At 39.8% G+C, this 20,845-nt stretch overlaps 1 protein-coding gene across 2 annotated transcripts in view; it reads right to left on the reverse strand.

Moving 5' to 3' along the window:
* The window catches only part of ush1c (Usher syndrome 1C), a 212,481-nt gene extending 191,996 nt beyond the window's left edge, over nucleotides 1–20,485 (reverse strand). The window contains exon 1 of one of the 2 annotated variants that reach the window (XM_043705961.2): nucleotides 20,251–20,485. In XM_043705961.2, coding sequence (XP_043561896.2) covers nucleotides 20,251–20,286 — 36 coding nt within the window. In that variant the 5' untranslated portion in view covers nucleotides 20,287–20,485. Of the gene's footprint in view, nucleotides 1–8,790; nucleotides 8,855–20,250 lie in introns of those variants that run through there. The other variant, XM_087996593.1, reaches the window with a different exon arrangement.
* Between the last annotated feature and the right edge of the window lie 360 nt (nucleotides 20,486–20,845).

Consider the following 20,845-nt stretch of genomic DNA (forward strand, 5'->3'; position numbering starts at 1 on the left):
GCAGCCTTGAATATTATAATACCACGCTTGCATTGGTTTTACCGTCACTGGTAATTAAAAAAATTAATTACCTGATTGACCAGTTTACATAGACCAGTTCCTATGAAGACATAGGAACATAGTATGGAAGAAATAGGCACAAATACAAAATGCTTAATGGATCTTCCCATTCTTTTGTGCATGTTAGGACAAAGATTTTAAAATATAGTCATTGAAGAGATCATTAATTTATAATAAATATTCATTGGCCTATATATTATCCAATACATTTGCAACAATCTTCAGCCACAGCTGATAAGACATTTTGTTCTCCTCCTTGTCAGCATATGACTTCTAGGGCTAAAGATCTTTGCTCCAGAATTAGCTCCATCTCTAGACAAACTGCTCCAGAACAGCTATAAGACTAACATCTAATAGTGTGAAAAATTGCCCAGTACGGCCTGACCACAAAAAGCAGGACAAGTTTAATGTAGCCAATTATTGTCTAACCAGTTTATTTTCAGTTCTCAGCAGAGAGTGAAAGATAATGTCAATGCTAGTGGTATTACCAATGCTTAATTTACCAATAGCCTGCACACCAATGCTCAATCAAGATTCTATCACGACTGTCTGGTTCAAGACTTGATTACGATCTTTGTGGAAAGACCTGAATTCAAGATGTGGAGTGGACTTCAATTGGCCAGCAGCCCATCAGATGAGAAATATAAAATCAGGCACCTGATTCGCAACAAAGATCTACCACTGTCCTTTTGATCCTAATGGGCAGAATATATGGCTGGCACCTTCCCAAGAGTCAGCTTGGGTATCTCAACACATTTTTAGGCAGTGCTCTAGACATGGAGCCAATAAGGAAGGCACCATTGCTAAAGTGAACGTGACTGTTCTTAACATTGTGCAGCATTTTACCAAGTGTAATATCAACCAACCCCATTAAAATTGAAGTTCGTGGAAATCAAGGAGAGAATGCTCCTCTGCTGAAGCCACGCTTAGCACAAAGAAAGATGGTGTCATAATTGTAGAAATCAATTATCTTATGTTATTGCAAATATTTGTCAGGGTAGTGACCTAGGCCTAATCATCTTCAGTTTCTTTATCGGCAATCTTCCCTCTATCTTAAGGTTAGAAGTGAAGATATTCGCAGATAATACCATCATGTTCAGTTTTATTCACAACTCCTCAGATAAAGCAGCAACCAATGCCCCCATCAATATAACAACATTCAGACTTAAGCTGATAAATGGCAAATAACATGTTTACTACCCAGGTATCAGCTAATGACCATCTTCAACAAGTTTAAGGTCAACCACATCCTCTTGGTATTCAATGGTATTAACATTACCAAATCTCATCCACATCTGGGGTTGGGGGGTCATCATTGACTATATATAACAATGACTATATAGCTATATGATGTCTAAAATAGCAGGTTGGAGAGACTATGTATTTTATAACAAATGACTCACCCCTTCACTCCACAAGCCTTTCCACATCTACAAGGCACAATTCAAGAGTGAAATGAAAATAAATGCCTAATCTTATCGACTCATTTATTTGTTACTTTATTACAGCAAAAGCCAAAGTATTTATTTTATCATTTTCTGAAATAAATGTCATTTTAGTACTTTTTATCCTTTTAAAATGGTGTATAATTTAAATGTTTTGCAGCTAAGATAGCCCAAGACTCAATGCTGTGGAAAACTAACACATTTTATTTACTTGATAAATCAACCAATCATGGCTCATTTCATAGCATTTCATCTCCTGATACATAAGGTTACAGTTCTTGTCACACTCCCAGATCCAGAGTTCAAAAATAAAAGTTGATACTCCAGAGCAGTGCTAAGAGTCTACTGCTCTGTCAGACGTGCCGGCTTCAGACGAGACTTTAAACCAAAGCTCTACCTGCTGTCTGAGACAGAAGTAAAGATGCCTTACCATTATTTCAAAAAGTGCAGGGGAACTAAGTATTTATCTGATTGTATAATCATTATTATATTGCTTTTTGTGGCAGTTGGTAGTGTACAAACCAGTTGCTGCTTTATGACAGTATAACAGTGATTATGCTTCAAAATGAATTTCATTAATGGTACAGCACCTTGAGACATCCAGTGATCATGAAAAATTTGTTCAAGGGCAATTTAGGAATGAACAATAAATGCAGATATCGCCAGTGATGCCTACATCCTGTGAAAGAATTTTTCTTTAAAAATGCAAGTCTTCCACTTCTTTGAAAGACCACACTGGGCAACAATCTGTGAGACTGTAAAGAAGATATTCCAACTTTTAACTGTAGAAGGTCTTATAGCTATTTGTATGTTCCTTGCAAGTTTGCTTTTCTACTCTATTTATCCATTCTTAGACAAACTCTTCATCCTCCTTTGTTGAATTCAAGTACTTTAGTATCAGCTACTGAAGGTAGACCCACACATGATGGTGTATGGGAATGAACAAGAGGTATTGGAAGACTGAAGGAAATTACAAGATAACAAGGGACAAGGCCAGAAGGGATGTAAAAATAAGGAAAGGAATGCTAAAGTCAAAACATTGCTTAATTGGAAGCCAATAATGCACAGGGCTGAAAGGGAAATTGGATTGCTGCAATTACTGAGGAGTCATTTTTTGGAATACTTCAAATTTATTGAGAGTAGAATTTAAAACATCAACCAGGAATCCTTTGCAAAAGTGGAGTCTAGAGGTAACAAAATCATAGTTGAGGGTTTCAGCAGCAGAGGTAACAGCAGACCAACTGAGGTCAGAGTCCCCTCAGAGCCAACAGGTCCCTTAGAGCAATCTTAAAGAAGTGTAAATGGTGACATTAGAAATTACATGAATATAAGGTCACCTTAGGATCAAATGTAAACAGACTGACTTATGTTACCAGGGATATCTTTAAGTTTCACCAATTGGGTCACTCATAGGTAGAGAGATAACACACCAGGCACACCTAGATCCTTTGAAATACACAAAAAGGAATAACAACTCCTCCACCACAGTTGAGTCTAAGGTACTTGTTTAACACCCAGACTGTACAAGGATCAAACTTCAATCATAAAGCAATAAAGCAAAAGGTTTCAGTCAATAAAGTAACATGGTAATTTATTTTTTGCTGTGCTGTTAACAGCTGTTCAAACTGGCAAAACAGCTGTTGCCAAAACAATCCCAATCTGCAAACATTTCGATGGCATCGTTACAATCCTTGAGCAGACTACTAATTTTATGTCACTAGATAGGAATCATTCATGTTTTCTTTCAAAATGTTAACAAATTGTGTGATCCCAGGCACTTACAAAGAAAATAAAGGCACACAATTCATAAATTTGTTTATACAAAGTTAGAGCACTAATACGATCTGAAACGTAAGTCATTACAGTCCTGAAGGATCACAGGCTATGCTGTCACTCGACAGAAATGCAATTGGGTTTAACCACAGAGTCACTGTGCCTCAGACAAGGGATGAGATTGAGATGGTGAAGCCATCCTCATGGTTACTCAGCCTTGGGAATTAGACCTGCATTGTTGGTATCGTTGTGCATTGCAAACCACCTATCCAGCCTCAACTGAGCCAGCAACCTCCCACCACCAATCTACAACATACATTCTAACATCCAAAATTAACCTGAGGTAAATATAGATATTGACCATGTGGTGAAACATCCCCAAGAGCACATTAAATAGCAAATGCAGTCAAGACAGATTGCACAGATTTCTCAGCCACTCCCTTGACATTAGTGACACCGTAGGCCATCAAACCTCATGAAACTTTCCAAGAAATTCCAATTTCTTTTTCAAATAGTGTGCTTCAGAATCCCCTCTAATGCTACTGCATCACAGACAGCTCAAGTTCTGATGGTCCACCTTCCTTTCCTGAGACTAAGCTCCCCTAGATTCTTGGAAACTGCACTCCAGCTTGAAGTAGTAGGAGTGAAAGTACAACATGCAGCCATCGAGTATGTTCTGCCATTCAATAATATCATGGATGATCTGATAATCCTCAACTTCACTTTCCTGCTTTATCCTCACAATCCTTAATTATCTTGCTGATTAAAAGTCCAGCTCAGCCGAATATACTTAACAAGTTGGCTCCCCAGACCTCTGCAGTAAAGAATTCTACAGATTGAGACTGCCCTCTGAGAAATACATTTCTCCTCCATCTGTTTTAAATGGGTGACCCCTTTCTCCGAGATTGTGCCCTCTGGTCCCGGATTCTCACACAAGGGGGAAAAAGCCTCTCCACATCTACTCGGTCAAGTCCCCTAAGAATCTTCTAAGTTTCAGTAAGGTCCCCTGTCATTCTTCTCAACTCCAATGAGTATAGGTCCATCCTACTCAACCTCTCCTCATTAGAAAATCCCTCCATACCCAGAATCAATCTAGTGAACTTTCTGTGGACCAAAGCCAGTCTATCTTGCCATCCATAAAGGGATCAAAATTGTTCACAGTATTTCAGATAGTCTTGCTAGTTTTTTAATATAGAATCCCCAGTGTGGAAACAGGCCCTTCAGCCCAACAAGTCCTCACTGAACCTCTGAAGAGTGACCCACCCAGACCCATTGCCCCTACCCGATATTTATCCCAACTAATGCACCTAACCTACACATCCCTGAACACTATGAGCAATTTAGCTCCTTGTATAGTTTTAGCGAGAGCTCTCTATTTACACACTGCATTACTCTTCCTTCACATTCCAGCTTTTCACAAACAGTTAGCTTCACCAAGCTAGTGCTCCCCTTGATTTTCTTTCTACTGAGCTCTGGCCTAACTTAGTTGCACCAGGCCTAATCCTGCTTGTGGGCTTTCAACAACACCCTGCTAACTCTGGGCTCCACTGAATTCTTTAAAAGCATGCAGCCTCTTCAGAGTCCTACAACTTCCAAAGTTTTCCTGAGACATAACCCCAACAGTAAGCTGCACCTCCTGGCTTCCCAGTTTTTTCCTGAGTCCCAAATGCTTTGAGTCTGCTACAGCAGCTGTTGTTCAGAATTAAGTCTCTTCTCCCTGCTAAAGTACCTGACCAACTAAGAACCTGAAGGTAATCATTTTGTCCTTTGGCTGCCTCCATCCAACTGACTTTTCAATAACACACCTCAACACTTTCCCATATCTTTTTGCATGACTTTTGCCCCAAGTTCTGAGACAGAATTGAATGTAACTAATATTTTAGAACAGTCAAATTAGCAAATCATTGGAACTCTCTGTTCCCTTTCTATTACCATTTTTGCTGAATGCTGGTTTACATAGCACATGTGAATACCTGAAATATAATTCACTAGATTATTACGAATACCTAACTACCATGCACGAAGAAATTAATTGTGAATGTTGTTTCAATTTTAGAGATAGCATCTTAATGTGTTTGATGGGTGAATTTGACAGTGGTACATCCAAAAGGATAAGAACTCTTGTTCTGCAGTGGGCAATATTTGACCCAGAAACTCTTGAGTTCAAGTCTCAACGCAGGACTTTATGGTTAAGGAAGATATGTTCATGATGTAATCAAACAGCTGGAATATCAAGCTGAAAATTCTGGTTATTCCAGATTATTGACACTAACCTGCAAAAACCTACAACTAACCTGAAATACTTTCACCAATGGCATGTAGTCCCCAGTTTAAAAATATTGCACACTGAAAGCTGTAGACTAGTAGTTGTAGATGGCAAAGTCCTAGGGGATTTTAGGGCAGCTCTCCCATTACAGAGAGAGTGTGGAGGGGGTCCAGGGGGAACTGGCAATGAGTTTAACCTGAATCACCATGCCTCAAGTTAGACAGTAGGCTTGAAGGTGGGACCTTCACGGTAAACTCAGTCAGTGCACAACTGAATCAATGCTTTGGGTGTCACTCGGGATTGCAAACCAACTGTCCAGCTTGCCCTGCTGATAGCTGTAGATATTCCTAATAAACCTGTTTTGGCATGTGATGTCACATCTCTGGATCAGGTGAGAATTGAATCTTGGCCTTCTGGCCCAGTGCTGGGGACACTACCACTGCACCTGCAGAGCCCCATGACAGCAGTAATATTGCTGCTCTTCATCTTGCTCTATTTTTTGATGAGTCATTAAAAATAGAATTATACATTTTAACAGCCAAATGTTATTAAATTTTCATGAACTGTGTATTTTGGATTAATGGTGTGAATTCTGGACTATTGCCTGCAGAGTCTAACTCTCCCTCTGCTCCTTGCCATGTGATTTACAGATACAAAGGGAGAAAACTTGCGTAGGCAATGGAGCTGTCAGCTGACCAATGAGTGATGGTGGAGTGGATACAGAGAGCAAAGAGAGGATTCTCAGTAAATGCACTTCCTCCCTGATGGCCCTAAATCAGACACAATCTATCTTTCAATGAGGTACCATCTCTCCCCACCACAACCATCTGCATCCATGTGGGTTTACTTGTCTTTCTTCTCACGTGGGAAGCCTCTAGCTAAGTTAACACCAGTGGTAACAGGATGAGGCCCTGAAATGGGTCACTTAAGATATTCAAGTGGCGGGAGGGTAGAATAGGCTTTCCCACTGCAGACAGGATCAGGGTGAAGGCAAAAGGTTGATGGGGTCTCAATCCCTCATCCTCCCATTGGTTAATCCCCACCATCAAATAAGATTCCACCCCATATCTAAAAGGGGAATAACATTGCTAGAGGTACAGCAGGTCATTCAGCATCTGTAGAAATATAGTAAGGCTGTGTGAAGGAGATTTTTCAGATTTCTTTCTGGTCAGAGAAGCATTTGTTTGCTTTCAATTATAGTCCTGTCCTCAAAAACAAAACACTATGCATTTCAGCATCAGAAAGGATGGGAAAGGCAAAAACTTTCTGTGATTTGATCAGTTGTGCTTTAAGGGAATCTGCCTAGCAGTGTGGATAAAAAGTATGATATGACTGGAGAAATAGCCATTACAGGTCAAAAATAAAAACAGAAATGATAAAAACAGGTACTCAGCATGTCACTGGTATAAATAATTTTTTAAAAAAAATGTAATTACACTTGGTAAAAGTGTAATCGGTCGTACGATTTACACCCAGAATTTCAACTCACTCTGGGTGCAAGTAGGGTCACCTCAATTCGCTAGCACCTGTAGGAAAGGGAATGAGGTATGCAGATAATGTTTGTAATTACTAACCTCAAATCAAAATGCTGAGGAGAAACCTCAGGTACTAAGGCAACTACCTAGTTTCCAGGGAAGGGGTACAGTTGCCAGGGACACGTGGCAATAAGTTATAGGCATGCAGCTCATTATTTCCAAGTGGAATTCTCCTCAAGTACAAACAGAAACTGCTGGAGAAGCTCAAGGTAAACCTTTCTTCAGAACTATCACTGGACCTGAAATGTTAACTCTTCTTTCTCTCCATAGATACTGCCAGACCTGCTGAGTTTCTCCAGCAATTTCAGTTTTTATTTCAGATTTCCAGCATCAGCAGTTCCTTGTTTTGTCTCCTCAAGCATTGCTCCCAATCAAGAGTGTAGAACTGATCTATTGCTTCTGCAACTTGGCAGCACACAGTAATCATTCAAAAATGGAGGCAAATATTGCATGGCTGTAAGCTACATGGGATTTTTATGTACATTAAACTAATTTCCTTCCCAAACTGCCACTGATCGACTCAATTGTACGATCAATAATTTCTGTCTCTCTTAGTAAACTGTTACTTATTCCAGATTATTGACACACTACCCTATAATTCTTTCTTTACTCAAATCTGTTGTGTCATATTGGATTATGACTTAATTAGCAAAAAGATTCTCACTCTTCTCGATGTTTGAACTTTGACAAGGAGTGTCAGCAAGCAGTATGGGTGTCAGGGCAGGGTGGGGCTGAACAGCCATCAGATACCATCCATTAACCACATGTAAATAATTTTCAACATCAACCTTTAGATAATGAGTTGGAGGAACTGATTCCATTATCCTTCATGGCACAGAAGCAAGGTGATAACTTGTGTCATTTCTGACAATACTCCAGCTCAACCATCAACTACAAGTGACAGACATTTAGATTAGATTACTTACAGTGTGGAAACACCGACCCACCAAAGCACAACCCACCCAGACCCATTCCCCTACATTTACCCCTTCACCTAACACTACGGGCAATTTAGCATGGCCAGTTCACCTAACCTGCACATTTTTGGATTGTGGGAGGAAACCGGAGCACCCGGAGGAAACCCACGCAGACACGGGAGAATGTGCAAACTCCACACAGTGTCGCCTGAGGTGGGAATTGAACCCAGGTCTCTGGCGCTGTGAGGCAGCAGTGCTAACCACTGTGCCACCATGCCACCCATTTAAGAGAATATTTCAGAATACACAGAACAAATGCATTCCAAAGAGTAAGAAAAATTCTAAAACATAGACCCACCAAATAGAACTTCTCAACGTCACATCAAACTTAAAAGATAAACCATTATCAAGTAAAAACATATGGGAGATCAGCAGATTGCACAGAACTTTAAAAAGAAGCAACAAATGACCAAAAAAAAAGTGAGGAAAAATAGAGCATGAGCAAAAGCCAGTCAGAAACCTATTTATTAGTAATATGTTGTTATATCCATGATCACTTAAAAAATGAAAAGTTGAGTGGTGGTCTGACAGAATATGAATTAGGAGAATTAGTAATGGAAACTAAGGAGATGGTCAGTAAATTGACCAAGTGTTTTGCATCAGTCTTCACTACTGTGGATGCAAGTAACATCCAAGAAGCAGCGATAATGGATGGGAAAAAGGATGTCAGGAAAATCACTATTGCCTCAGAATTGGTGTTGCATAAATTGTTGAAGCTTTGAGTTGTCAAGTACCTGAGTCCTGATGGACTTCATCCTTGGATCCTAAAATAAGTGGCCAGTGAGAAAGTTGATAGCTGAAACATAAAATGAAATGTTACAGATAATGAGGGAGCTAGCTATCTCTCTTTCTCACAGAAAGTCACTTCTTGCAGAATTTTTGTGATTTGCCTTCTAGGACTATGCAAAAAAAGTTATAAACTGATTTTGAGACTAATCTGTATGCATTATTGGCCTAATGTGACCAATGTGACTGAAGGCTCATACCTCTGAAAGCAGTGATTTAGACACCTCTACCTTGCAGGTAAAAGAAAGGGAAACGATATTCTCTCATTCTGAGTTCTGCTGAAAGGAATTAGGATAAAAGAGTTTGAATCAACTTACAAAATCAAAAATCTCAAAATTAACATTTCAACTGCCATTTTCATCACTGCTGGTAGCCTGCAACCACCACACCACTCAACAATACACTCGACAGTGACCCCTGTATTGTTTTTAAATCAATTTATTGGACTCAAGTCTTTTTTTTTGTGTGTGTATCTATGTGTGTGTTGCACTTTTATTTTTTCTTATGTTTATTAATGATTCAACTCACTCTTTGCTATTCAAGAACACTCAGTTAAATTGGCTCCTTTTAAAACATAAGTGAATTTGGGTCTGGCAGAAAGGAGATGGGGTCCTTTTTAAAATTACTATTTTGTGACTAACTGAGTGGAGCTAGCAAAGAAACAAGGGGAGCCAGTCCACCTTAGGGGTTTTGAAGTGGCCTGTCTGGAACAAATTATCAAATTGGGGAATATCGCCTAGGAACTGTTCAGAACTCTAATGAGCTGCCCACCAGAAACAGGCAGAAAAAGGGCAGCTGGTGGAGGGAAAGAAGAGGTCAGATATGTGACAGAAGATGTTTGGGCGACTTCAAATGGTAACCATTGATAACTGTTTGCTACTGACCATCCTTTCCGAAGTCATGGGCAAGGGTGTTTAAGAATGAATCACAAAAGATGTAAGGTAGAATGGGCAAGGCTGGGGAGCAGTCCTATGCTTCCTGCATGAACAAAAGAAATATTACAATTTGTGTTTTTCTGTTGTCCCCAACGCCCTTCTCCATTTTGATCCTAGTTGAAGAACCTTCTCCCCATCTCTGTTCAATCACCTTGCACTGTTGGTTATAACAAGGTTAACTTAAAGCAAAAGGTCTGTACCTTCACGGAAAACTTTGAGTTCCAGTCCAGACATGTTTTAAAAAGGAAGCAATTTAACCAGAGTTTCTCAATTTAAAGAAAGTATGTTTATTAGTTACTAAAACATGGAGGAAAAATAAATTGCAACACACAAACACAATAAAAATGAGAAGTGAGTAAAAATATAACAGTTTAAAAAATAATATCAATCATTCTTTGATTTCTCTGTGTGGCGTAGATGGTGAAATGTTGCACCGCTAAGATGGGTGATTCCAGTGACATTGACACCGGACGTTAAGGAATGGTTTTTGGGATTCTGGGTTATGCAGATTAGCCAGAAGGCATTGTCACCTATCCTGTTTAACTGTGACTTTTGACTAGCGGCTTACTTTCTGCAATCAGTGAGAGAGATAGACTTTGTCTTTTTTTCTTTTCACCTACAAGCATGGGAGTGTCTTGTGGATGTTCTCAGCTGTGACCTTCACAGCACACTCTAATGCTAGAATCGCAGACTGCCACAGCAACACCAGATTAGCACACTATACGAGAACTACAGTTGATTTTTAAGCCCTTCTCTCGTGTATTTCTGGCAGGGATAAAACATTTTTCCCAGATTATTTTAGTTTGCATTATGTGCAAAGTCGCAAAGGAGATGGCTCAGATTTTTGCATTGGAACACTTGCTTAAAAATGATGCTTTGAAAATCTTAGATACTATTCTCGCTGAAACATTTATGGTCTGTCACAAGACTGAGTGCAATTCACAAAATACTTTTTGCCATCTATTGAATTGCATTTTTTGCCATCTCTAGACTTTATGACCTTTTCTTTTAAATGAACCTGTCTTACTGAACTGTTCAGCTAACCCTAAGAAATTTGGGCAATGAACTGTTTGTATGACATGGTCAGAGAGGACCATAATTTTCTGTATGAATGCCAGAGGAGCACGCCTGCTTTTCTTGAAACTAAAAACTTTCTTTTAGCATGGTTGGATAGTATCAAGGTTTCCTCATAGGCCCCAATTTTGGGATTATTTAATGTAACCAAACTTCAAGTTGTATAAAGGTAAATGCTGGAAACCAGAAACATTCACAAATTGTGTCCAAATTGCACAACTGTGTTAGGTGGAGTCATCATTCACGTTTAGAAATCTAAGGGATAAAACAAGCAATGTTGATCCAAGTGTTATGAAGAGGTAATTAAGTTCCTCTGAAAATGTCCATCCACTGGCTTCCATTGGGTGAGTTAGTAAAATCAACTCATAGGTCTTTTGCTTGTGCAGTCTCTGCTTATTTCTGGCTGGGTGACTGCTTTGCAGAACCCCAGGTTCCGTCTGCAAAAATGATTCCGAGCTTCCAGTTGCCTGCCAATTCAACTCACATTGTGTTCCCACAGTAACTGACACAAGGTCAAAAATCACACAACACCAGGTTATCGTCCAACATCTTTATTTGTAAGTACAAGATTGTATTTTCAAATGAGCCTGTTGGACTATAACCTATTGTTGTGTGATTTTTGACCTTGTCTACCCCAGTCTAACACAAGCATCTCCATATCATTTCTGTCACACACCTGCCGCAGTGTTCCAAGAGCCTCAGCACAAGCTCAAAGATCAGCCTCAATGTTTCCAGTATAGTCTTTAGATTGAACATCGAGTTTAATGACTTTGGAGCCTGATTCCATTCTTCCATTTTGTTATACTCATTTCACACCCAGTCATGTTATGACATGGGTTGCTTTTAGCACAGCTCCCCATTTTTTCACTCTTAGCTCTTTTCACTGATTCAGCTTTGTCTCTGTCTTGGCCTGCTGTCCATAATCTCCTTGTTTACGTATTTTTTCATATCTCTTTCTCTCTGGGCTCTGTGTCCACCTATTCGTCCACTTTCCCCCTTCACCATCAACAACCTCATCTCCAACTTTGGTTCAGAATTAAATACCATTCTTTCATAGCTACGAACACTTCCGAAGAAGAGTCACTGGATTCAAAACGTATCTATGCTTTGTTCCCACAGGTGCTGCTCGACCTGCTTATCTTCAGCAGCAATTTCTGTTTTTAGAACATAGGACAACACAGCGCAGAACAGGCCCTTCGGCCCTCGATGTTGCGCTGATCCTATTCTCAGCTCGTCCCCCTACACTATCCCAAAATCATCCAAGTGCTTATCCAAGGATTGTTTAAATCTCCCTATTTTGTTTCTGTTTATTTCCCAACTTGTTTTAAAGTTATTTCTCACTGTCATTCTCTATAAACATGCACCTTTCCAGCTTCTATCTTTACATCCATATCTCTTTCTGACATAGAGAGAATGCTTCCTCTTGTGGGGAAGAGCATGAAGGTCAAAAATTTAAGGTAGTCACCAAGAAATTCAGCAACTGATTTAGAAGATAATAAAAACAAAATACTGTGGACACTGGAGATCCGAAATAAAAACAGAAAGTGCTGGAAATACTCAGAATCTGTGGAGAGAGAAACAGAATTAACATTTCATGTCCAACAAATCCAATTCTTCTTCAGAATGAAACTTAGAAGTGGTAAGAATATAAAATTTGTTAGCATGACAGGTTGCGCAAGCAAGTCGAGATGAAATGAAAGAAAATTGGACAAAAATATGAGGAAAATAGTGAACAGATAGTTATAATGGCAGAATAAAGGAATGGCTCAAGTGAAGCATAAACATTGATTTGGACACTGACCGCGTTCTGTGGCCGCATTCTGCGCCATATATCCCATGTAATTTTTTTCTCTTCATTAATTTCAGGACACTTTAAAACTCACATATGCACTAATATAGAATTTAAATTTTGAGAAAATAATCATCAAAATATGGTATTGTTTCTTTCTTGTTCAGCTGTTGTCGAGTTCCAATACTTGGTGTAGACTTTGCAAAGTCACCACAACTTGTCTTTTGCAATAAATAATACATTAAATTTACAATAAGCAATTTGCTAATAACATGCATTGTCAACAATGAAGGTTATAAATATTTGTAATGTTCTTTTGTCACTGCTGTCTCAGTAGTTAATTTTACACTGATCATACAGTTGTCATGACATTTATTGCTCTGGTGTATTTCACAGTTGCTGGAAATTGGCTTGGCATTCACTATTAGTTTTTCAAAAGGCAATCTTTCATTTATCAATGGTTGTAATCCTGTGAGGAGGGCAGAATAAAGACTCAGGAGTCAGATTATTTTGACTTGGATGTTGTTTTGTTGAGCTGAAACAGGATTCAGGACCTACTGAGTATGGAAACTTTAAGTGTCATTCCCTGAGTGGGGTCTAATAAATGGCTGAAGCAGTATCAGAAATGCAGGAGGCATTTGACCTTAGAGTGAATGGCCAAGGAAGTATGTCATGCCTAATTTTTCATGAGCAATTGAGTGGGCCCTGAGCATAAGGTGGAGTGGGCTGAACTGAACCAGAAACATTGGTCTGGATCTTCGAGGAATTGAGGAGAATCTGTGGATCTTATGTGGGAGAAGGATACTGGTTCTACATTCCTAACTTGGCTCACTCCAGTGCTGGGCATACTAGACCCCAGGAATTTTCTTGGAATCAGGCCTACTTCTTGAAGACCCATATTTTATAACCCTTCAGAGGTGAAGATAACTTTAGAAGGTCTTATCCATACACTTCCAAACACAACAAAGGGCTTTCATACCCTCCCTGCCAACACATGCTCCTGTACCACTGAATGGCCCATTCATAGCCAAGATCCTTTCCCCAGGGTAGGGGAGTCCAAAACAAGAGGTCATAGGTTTGATTTGAGAGGGGAAAAATTTAAAAGGGACCTAGGGGGCAACTTGTTCACAGAGAGGGTGGTGCATGTGTGGAATAAGCTGTCAGAGGAAGTGGTGGAGACTGGTACAGTTACAACATTGAAAAGACATTTGGATAGATTCAGAGAGTTTAGAGGGATATGGGCCAAATGTTGGCAAATGGGACCAGATTAATTTAGGATATCTGCTTGGCATGCATGAGCAGGACCAAATGGTCTGTTTCTGTGCTGTACATCTCTATGACTCTAAGAACCTTTCTGAAGCATTTCCACATGCTGTGGTACAATAGGGCTCATCTTTGTTCCTGTACAGAGTGTATGTGAGATGAATGGGCATGGAAGTGCCTTTTGTTGGTTTATATAAGTCTGAGAGACAAATGGGTTCAGTGGAGGATGATTGGTTACATAAAGGGTACTGGACCTAGTGTGGAAAGGCCTATGTTTCCACGGACAGAATAAGAGGCTAGCAGAGGTAATTGAGGACAGAGGTTGGCATGGATTGGAGGTGGGGAAATGGCTTAAAAGGACACGAGAGATAGAGGGCATAGTATTGATCAAAAGTCCCAGAGAATATAAGGGCTTTTTAACTAGCTCTCCGAACAGCCCAGGTGGCTGCTTCCAAACTGTTTCTGGGGAAGCAGACCTGGCTCCAACATATACCCATATAATCACATAGACCCCAAGCCCCCACACTGTCCTGCCCTGTGGATGCCAGAAGGAAAACCACACATCCTTCCAAGGCTTGCATACCAAGCCAGGCGGTGAACTGATAATATACTGAATTAAATATTAAATAAAAGCTGAAAGAACTGCAGATGCTGTAAATCAGAAACAAAACAGAAATTGCTGGAAAAGCTCAGTAATTCTGACAGCATCTGTGGAGAGAAATCAGAGTCCACATTTCAGTTCAAGTAATCCTTCCTCAGAACTATTAAGTAATGCCTTATGGGTTGACTTCAGAAATTAAAAAAAGCAGACACACTACTAGACATGTAATACAGACTTTCTAATAGTGGGAGAGAGTTAGAGGAGCAGATATATAGGTAACACACTGACTGGAAAAACAACATGGCAATAATAGTTGGGGACTTCAATTACTCATTAATCAACTAGGATATAAACAATGTGAAAGGCAGAGGGCACATAATTCTTGAACTACACTCAAGAGATTTTTTTTTTTAGCCAGCATATAGCAAGCCCAACAAGATATAATTTGAAATTTAGTGTTCGGAAATGAAGCTGAGTAGGTGAAAGAAGTAGCAGCGGGTGGCAATTTTGGAGATAGTGATTAAAATACAGTTTAATGTAGCATCATTGTGAAAAATGGCAAAGATAGGACATGACCACAACTTTTAAACAGGGGAAGGCAAATATTACAAAATTGAGATATGATTTAGCCCAAGTGGACTGGTTATCGCTACTTGAAGAAAAGTCAATGGCACATTATTGAGAAGAATTCAAAAATGAGATTCCATGGCACAACATCAACATGCCCCCACAAAGAAAAACAATGATACTGCCAAATCAAAGGTCCCCTGGCTATCCAGAAGCATACAGCGCAAGATGAAAAAGAAAAATAGAGAATGATAATCTCATAATAGTAACATTTCAAAAATCTTAGAGGGGTATAGAATGCACAGGGATAAAGTGAAAAAGGAATTTTGGATAGAAAAGAGCAAAAATGAAAAATTATTGGCTTTAAACAAGGATGTTTCCCTGTCTGCTCTATCCGAGCTCTTCATTATTTTGTGCACCTCAATTTAGTTACCACCTCCTCTATTTTAGAGGAAAACATCTAAGGGTGTTTTATCACTGCTTTAAGAACAAGATGATGAATAAGGAAAGGGACAGGATTATTAGAAATACACAGGTAACATGTAAATGGACATAGAAGGAGGCTCGGTTCTTATTGAGTACTTTGCTTTTGTCTTCACAGAAGAAGGAGACAATGCAGGCATTCTAGATAAATAAGAAAGATGTGAAATATACAATAAAATAAGCATAATAGGAAAGGAAATACTGGAGAGGAACTGACTTCCTCAAAAGTGGATAAATCACCAGAGCTAGAAGAATTTTGTCCAAAGCCATTGATAATGCAAGCAATACTGAGAGGTTGGATTAAATATTACTTCGAAAAGCACGTCTTAATCAAGTACAGTCAGTAAGGTTTTATTAAGGGAATGTTGTGCTTACTACATTAATTGACTTATTTGAAGAAGTAACAAGGAGGATTGATGAAGGTAGTACAGTGGATGTTGAAGACATGGATTTTAGCAAGACATTTGACAAGGTCCCATGTGGCTAATGGTCAAAGAAATTAAAGCCCATGGGATACAGTGCAAATTCTTTTGCACCAATGTGGCAAATTATTTCCAAAAACTGGAAATAAAGTGTTTATGGATGTGAATGGTAAATGGTTTCCAGGTGTATTCCACAGGACTCAGTGTTGGGTCCTTTGTTGATTGTGGTATGTGTTAATAACTTAAGCTTAAATGTGGAAGGAATAATTGGGAGATTTACAGATGACACACAAAAAAAACCTCTAATGTTGACATTAAAGATGGTGGCTGTTGACTGCAGGATGGTATCATCGATTTGACTGAGTGAGCAGAAAAGTGGTCAATGGTATGTTAGGCATTGGGTGTGGGGAAGGAAGGGTGGAAACAAAGCATGGAAATACACCATTAACAGGAGAATTTGAGAAAGTTAAAGGAAAGGAGAGACCTTGGAGCATATGTCCACAGGTTTCCAAATGTGTGAGTACAGTTAGGTAAGGTAGCAACACAGATGCATAGGAGACCTTCCTTCAATGGACTTGGCATCAAAAACAAAAGCAGGAAGGTAATGCTGAAACTATACAAGACTCTGGTTAGGCCCTGGCTGGAATTTTGTGTACTGTTCTGGCCACCACATTGCAGGAAAGACATAATTGGTCTCAAGACGCACAGCAGAGATTTACAAGCCCGGGCTTGAAAATTGCAGCCAAGAGTCAAGATTGGATAAATTTGTGTTGTTTCCGTGAGAACAGAGAAGGTGGTGACTAAATTGAGGTGCATAAAATAATGAAGAGCTGAGATAGAGTGGGGAGGGATGACCTGTTGCCCCTCATAGAGAAGTAAATTTCCATGGGGCACAGATTTAATGGGATTGGTAGAAGGGTGAGAGGCAACAGGAGGAAAAACCTTACACCCAGATAGTGATGGGTGTCTGGAATTCACTTTGGGGTTTGAGGTTGATGAAATCCCTCAACTCATTTAAAGGAAGTTTGGAACAACACCTGGAGCACTGTAACCTGTAAAACAATGCACCAAGTGCTGGAAAATGGGGCGAGAATAGGCTGCTAGTTTATTCTGCTGGCATAGACATAAAGAGCCAAATGGCCTCTGCCTATACAGTATACAATTCTTAGAACATCATGTCCATTTTGAAATAAGCACAAAGCATAGGCATCAGATTAAGTCTAATGCTTTCTGTTGGAAATGTAGAGTTTTCTCACAGACAAAGATATTCATTTTGCTTTGGCATTGGAAGAGTATAGTAGCACACTGGAGTAATTGGACAGGAGAGAAAAGCTTGTAATTTTTATTAATAATTTGTGTCACATCTGTGAACAGAGTTTATGCTTTAGGTCAATGACCTTTCACCATAATTGACAATTTTATTGTGCATCCATTTAATTTGCATAATAAGGGAGCAGATGCCCACAATGAGAAAAAAAAATCAATAGAGAGAGTTCGGAAATAATTAGAATTCTGCAGTTTTGTTCCCATAATTTGGTAAAGATACAAATTAAATTTAAAACAAAACCTTTGAGAGGGAAATTTAACTTGAAGATAAGAATTTGGGAATTTGGTGGGGTTAACTGTGGAAATTGACAGATTGTAGATAAATTGGCTCTGACCCATCAACTTTTGCACTTAATTGCAGCACATTCAGCTGTGGGTGAACAACCCCTTAAGGAAAGATGTTAATAGCTCAGTAAGAGCAAAGCTACTATGTTTTGTTTTAAGATTTACCATTGCTGCATGGTTTCCTTGAACTCAGATGTGAAGGGAGCGGTACAATGGCTCAGTGGTTAGCACTGCTGCCTCACAGTGCCAGGGACTGGGTTCAATTCCACCCTCTGGTGACTGTCTGTGTGGAGTTTACACATTCTCCCCATGTCTGCGTGGGTTTCCTCTGAGTGCTCTGGTTTCCTCCCACAGTCCAAAGATGTGCAGGTTAGGTGCATGGGCCAAACTAAATTGCCCCATAGTGTCCAGGGATGTACAGGTTTGATGATGTAGCCATGATAAAAAGTACGGGGTGCTCTTCAGAGGATCAGTTCAGACTTGATAGGCTAAATGGCCTCTTTCTGCACTGCATGGACTCTATGTTTCCAACACAGCAAGAATTAAGGGGGGCTGAAGAAATGTCACTCAAAAATAGCTTACCAAAAGCTTACCTTCCTAAGTGTGGGATAGGTTTTTGATCTATTGTTCTGAGATAATATTTCCACTACTTCATGAGGCTATTTCACTACTTTGCCAACTAGTTTCAAAGACTGTCTGTCTAATTGTCACTTTGAAGCTGGAATCTCTCATAGGATCTGAGCTATAGGAAGAGGCTGAACAGGCTGGGGCTGTTTTCCCTGGAGCATCAGAGGCTGAGGGGTGAGCTTATAGAGGTTTACAAAATTATGAGGGGCATGGATAGGATAAATAGACAAAGTCTTTTCCCTGGAGTCGGGGAGTCCAGAACTAGAGGGCATAGATTTAGAGTGAGAGGGGAAAGATATAAAAGAGACTTAAGAGGCAACTTTTTCACGCAGAGGGTGGTATGTGTATGGAATGAGCTGCCAGAGGATGTGGTGGAGGCTGGTACAATTGCAACATTTCAGAGGCATTTGGATGGATATATGAATAGGAAGGGTTTGGAGGGATATGGGCCAGGTGCTGGCAGGTGGGACTAGATTGGGTTGGGATATCTGGTCGGCATGGACGGATTGGACCAAAGGGTCTGTTTCCATGCTGTACATCTCTATGCCTCTATGACTCTATTTGTATAGGTGCCACTTATGCTGTATTTTCTTCAAGCTCTGGTGAGGGCCAAGATGATAAGCAGGATCAACAACAATGTCAGCACCAAAAATATGACAAGAGAAGCAGCAGTATGCTGCACATAGATATAATACAGAAATCAGGACACAGTGGAATGTATCACTGTACTCACTTTTCTTGTTCTAATTAAGTCACTAAACCATCTTTGCACTGACTACAGGAATGCCCAACTACATAAAGTAAAAAGTGAAAACAAAACTGCAAATGCTGTAAATCAGATATAAAAACAGAAATTGCTGGAAAAGCTCAGGTCTGGCAGCATCTGTGGAGAGAGAGCAAAGTTAACATTTCCAGTCGAGTTTTGAGGAAGGTGTGGGTGAGTGTTACAAACAACACTCTCTGACTTCACTTACATCCACATACCTACTTGCAACAATGCATGTTGGACAACGATGAAGAATGGGAAATCTAGTTGATCTTCTCTCATGAAGTATCACTGGAATCAACTGAAATGCCCAAACCTTGCACTCCTGGCTGAGAATTCCTCATTTGTTACATAGTCTGCATTGGGATCAGTGCTGAGACCTTGTGCTCCATAATGCTTAGGTGATTATAGATGAGGTATCCATAATCACCCAAATATTAAACAAACGTTGTAAACTTTTTTAAAAAAAATCATTCAATTGACTTTATTTCAGAAACTGAACTGACCCAAAGTTATTTGATTATTAATATGGATTCTGCCAGGGAAAATTAACTTGGTTCTTCATTGAGAACTGTAAGATCTCCACATTATACCAGAATAGCTTATTTAGAAATGGCATTAAGAAATAAAACTACTTTGCTATTATGTTTTACTGAGACATCAGTAATTTTCTTCATTTTATTGTCTCGATTTTGTTCTGTGAACTCTCGAAGACAAGGTCCTTTTAAGAATTTTGTTAAATTGCAACAATATAAGTCAGTGTCCAGACGCCTAACCTGTGTCTGGATGCAATATACTGGGTTTCTTTGCGCAGTTCTCAATAATTTTCATTACCATATCGCATGTCAATGGGTTCAGTGTTGAATCCAGTGCTAAGAGTTTATGAAAGTGCGTCCCTCTGTCTCTCCGATGGCGCTCGACTCCCAGGGCTGAGTGAGATCATTCCTGGGCAGAACGACTGCTCACTAACAGGGGAAAATTTCCGGAAACTTTCTCACAAATACGAACATTTAAAAGGCGCTTTACTCCAGACGCACCGTCCGAACACAACGAAGACAGAGCTGAATGGAAATAGACTTTTTTTTCGGAAACTGACAATGCCCTTCCCCCACTTGTTATTGATACTGCTGGGTCCATAGTCTCTCACAACCGAAGCTTACAAACTCCGCGAACAGCAACAATACAACGTCCCACTAATAAATAGAAACACGTTCAAGAAAAGTGAAAACGCGATGTAGTTCTCAAGTTAGTCATCTTCCTGGTCCCCTACCTTATGCCTGAATTCTCTGGCCACCTTTTTCTCCATTCTGACGGGCTGGATGCGACGGGAACAAGGAATGACCGGCCCCTTTTCCTCTGGGTGTGGAGAGCTCGCACAGCAACCAGTTAACGACACCCAGACAGGGCGAGATAACGAAACAAACTTTAGACATGATTTGTGTCTGTGTGAAGTATCACCATTCACATGTCTGCTTCTGCCGCTACTGCATTGGTTTACGTGAAGTTGCTAAAATATTCACGTACATTTATAAAGCTGTTCAGTTTTTTTTTATTTAAAGGACTCCCATTCTGCAAGGCAAAGAAATACAATCCAAATAAATCAGATGTATATAATATTTAGATGTATGGTTTAAGATGTCTTCATTGTTTTTTCCTGTGTTTATTTCAGAGTTCCCTGAGCAAAATACCACAGACCTGGTTTAAAAGAAAGAAAACTCATTAATCAGTCTTTTTAGAGACATTATGATACATCTCCACCAATGGGGAGATTTGAACCTGGATATTCTGGCCCAGGGTTAGGAACGTCTTTCAACCCTCATAAGACCCCAAGCATAGTTCTGGCACAGGGAGGTAGGTGGGACTTG

This window comes from Chiloscyllium plagiosum, unplaced genomic scaffold, assembly GCF_037043375.1.
Source record: "Chiloscyllium plagiosum isolate Xiang-an unplaced genomic scaffold, Cpla_swu_hap1 HiC_scaffold_18, whole genome shotgun sequence".
Taxonomy (NCBI): Eukaryota; Metazoa; Chordata; class Chondrichthyes; order Orectolobiformes; family Hemiscylliidae; genus Chiloscyllium; species Chiloscyllium plagiosum.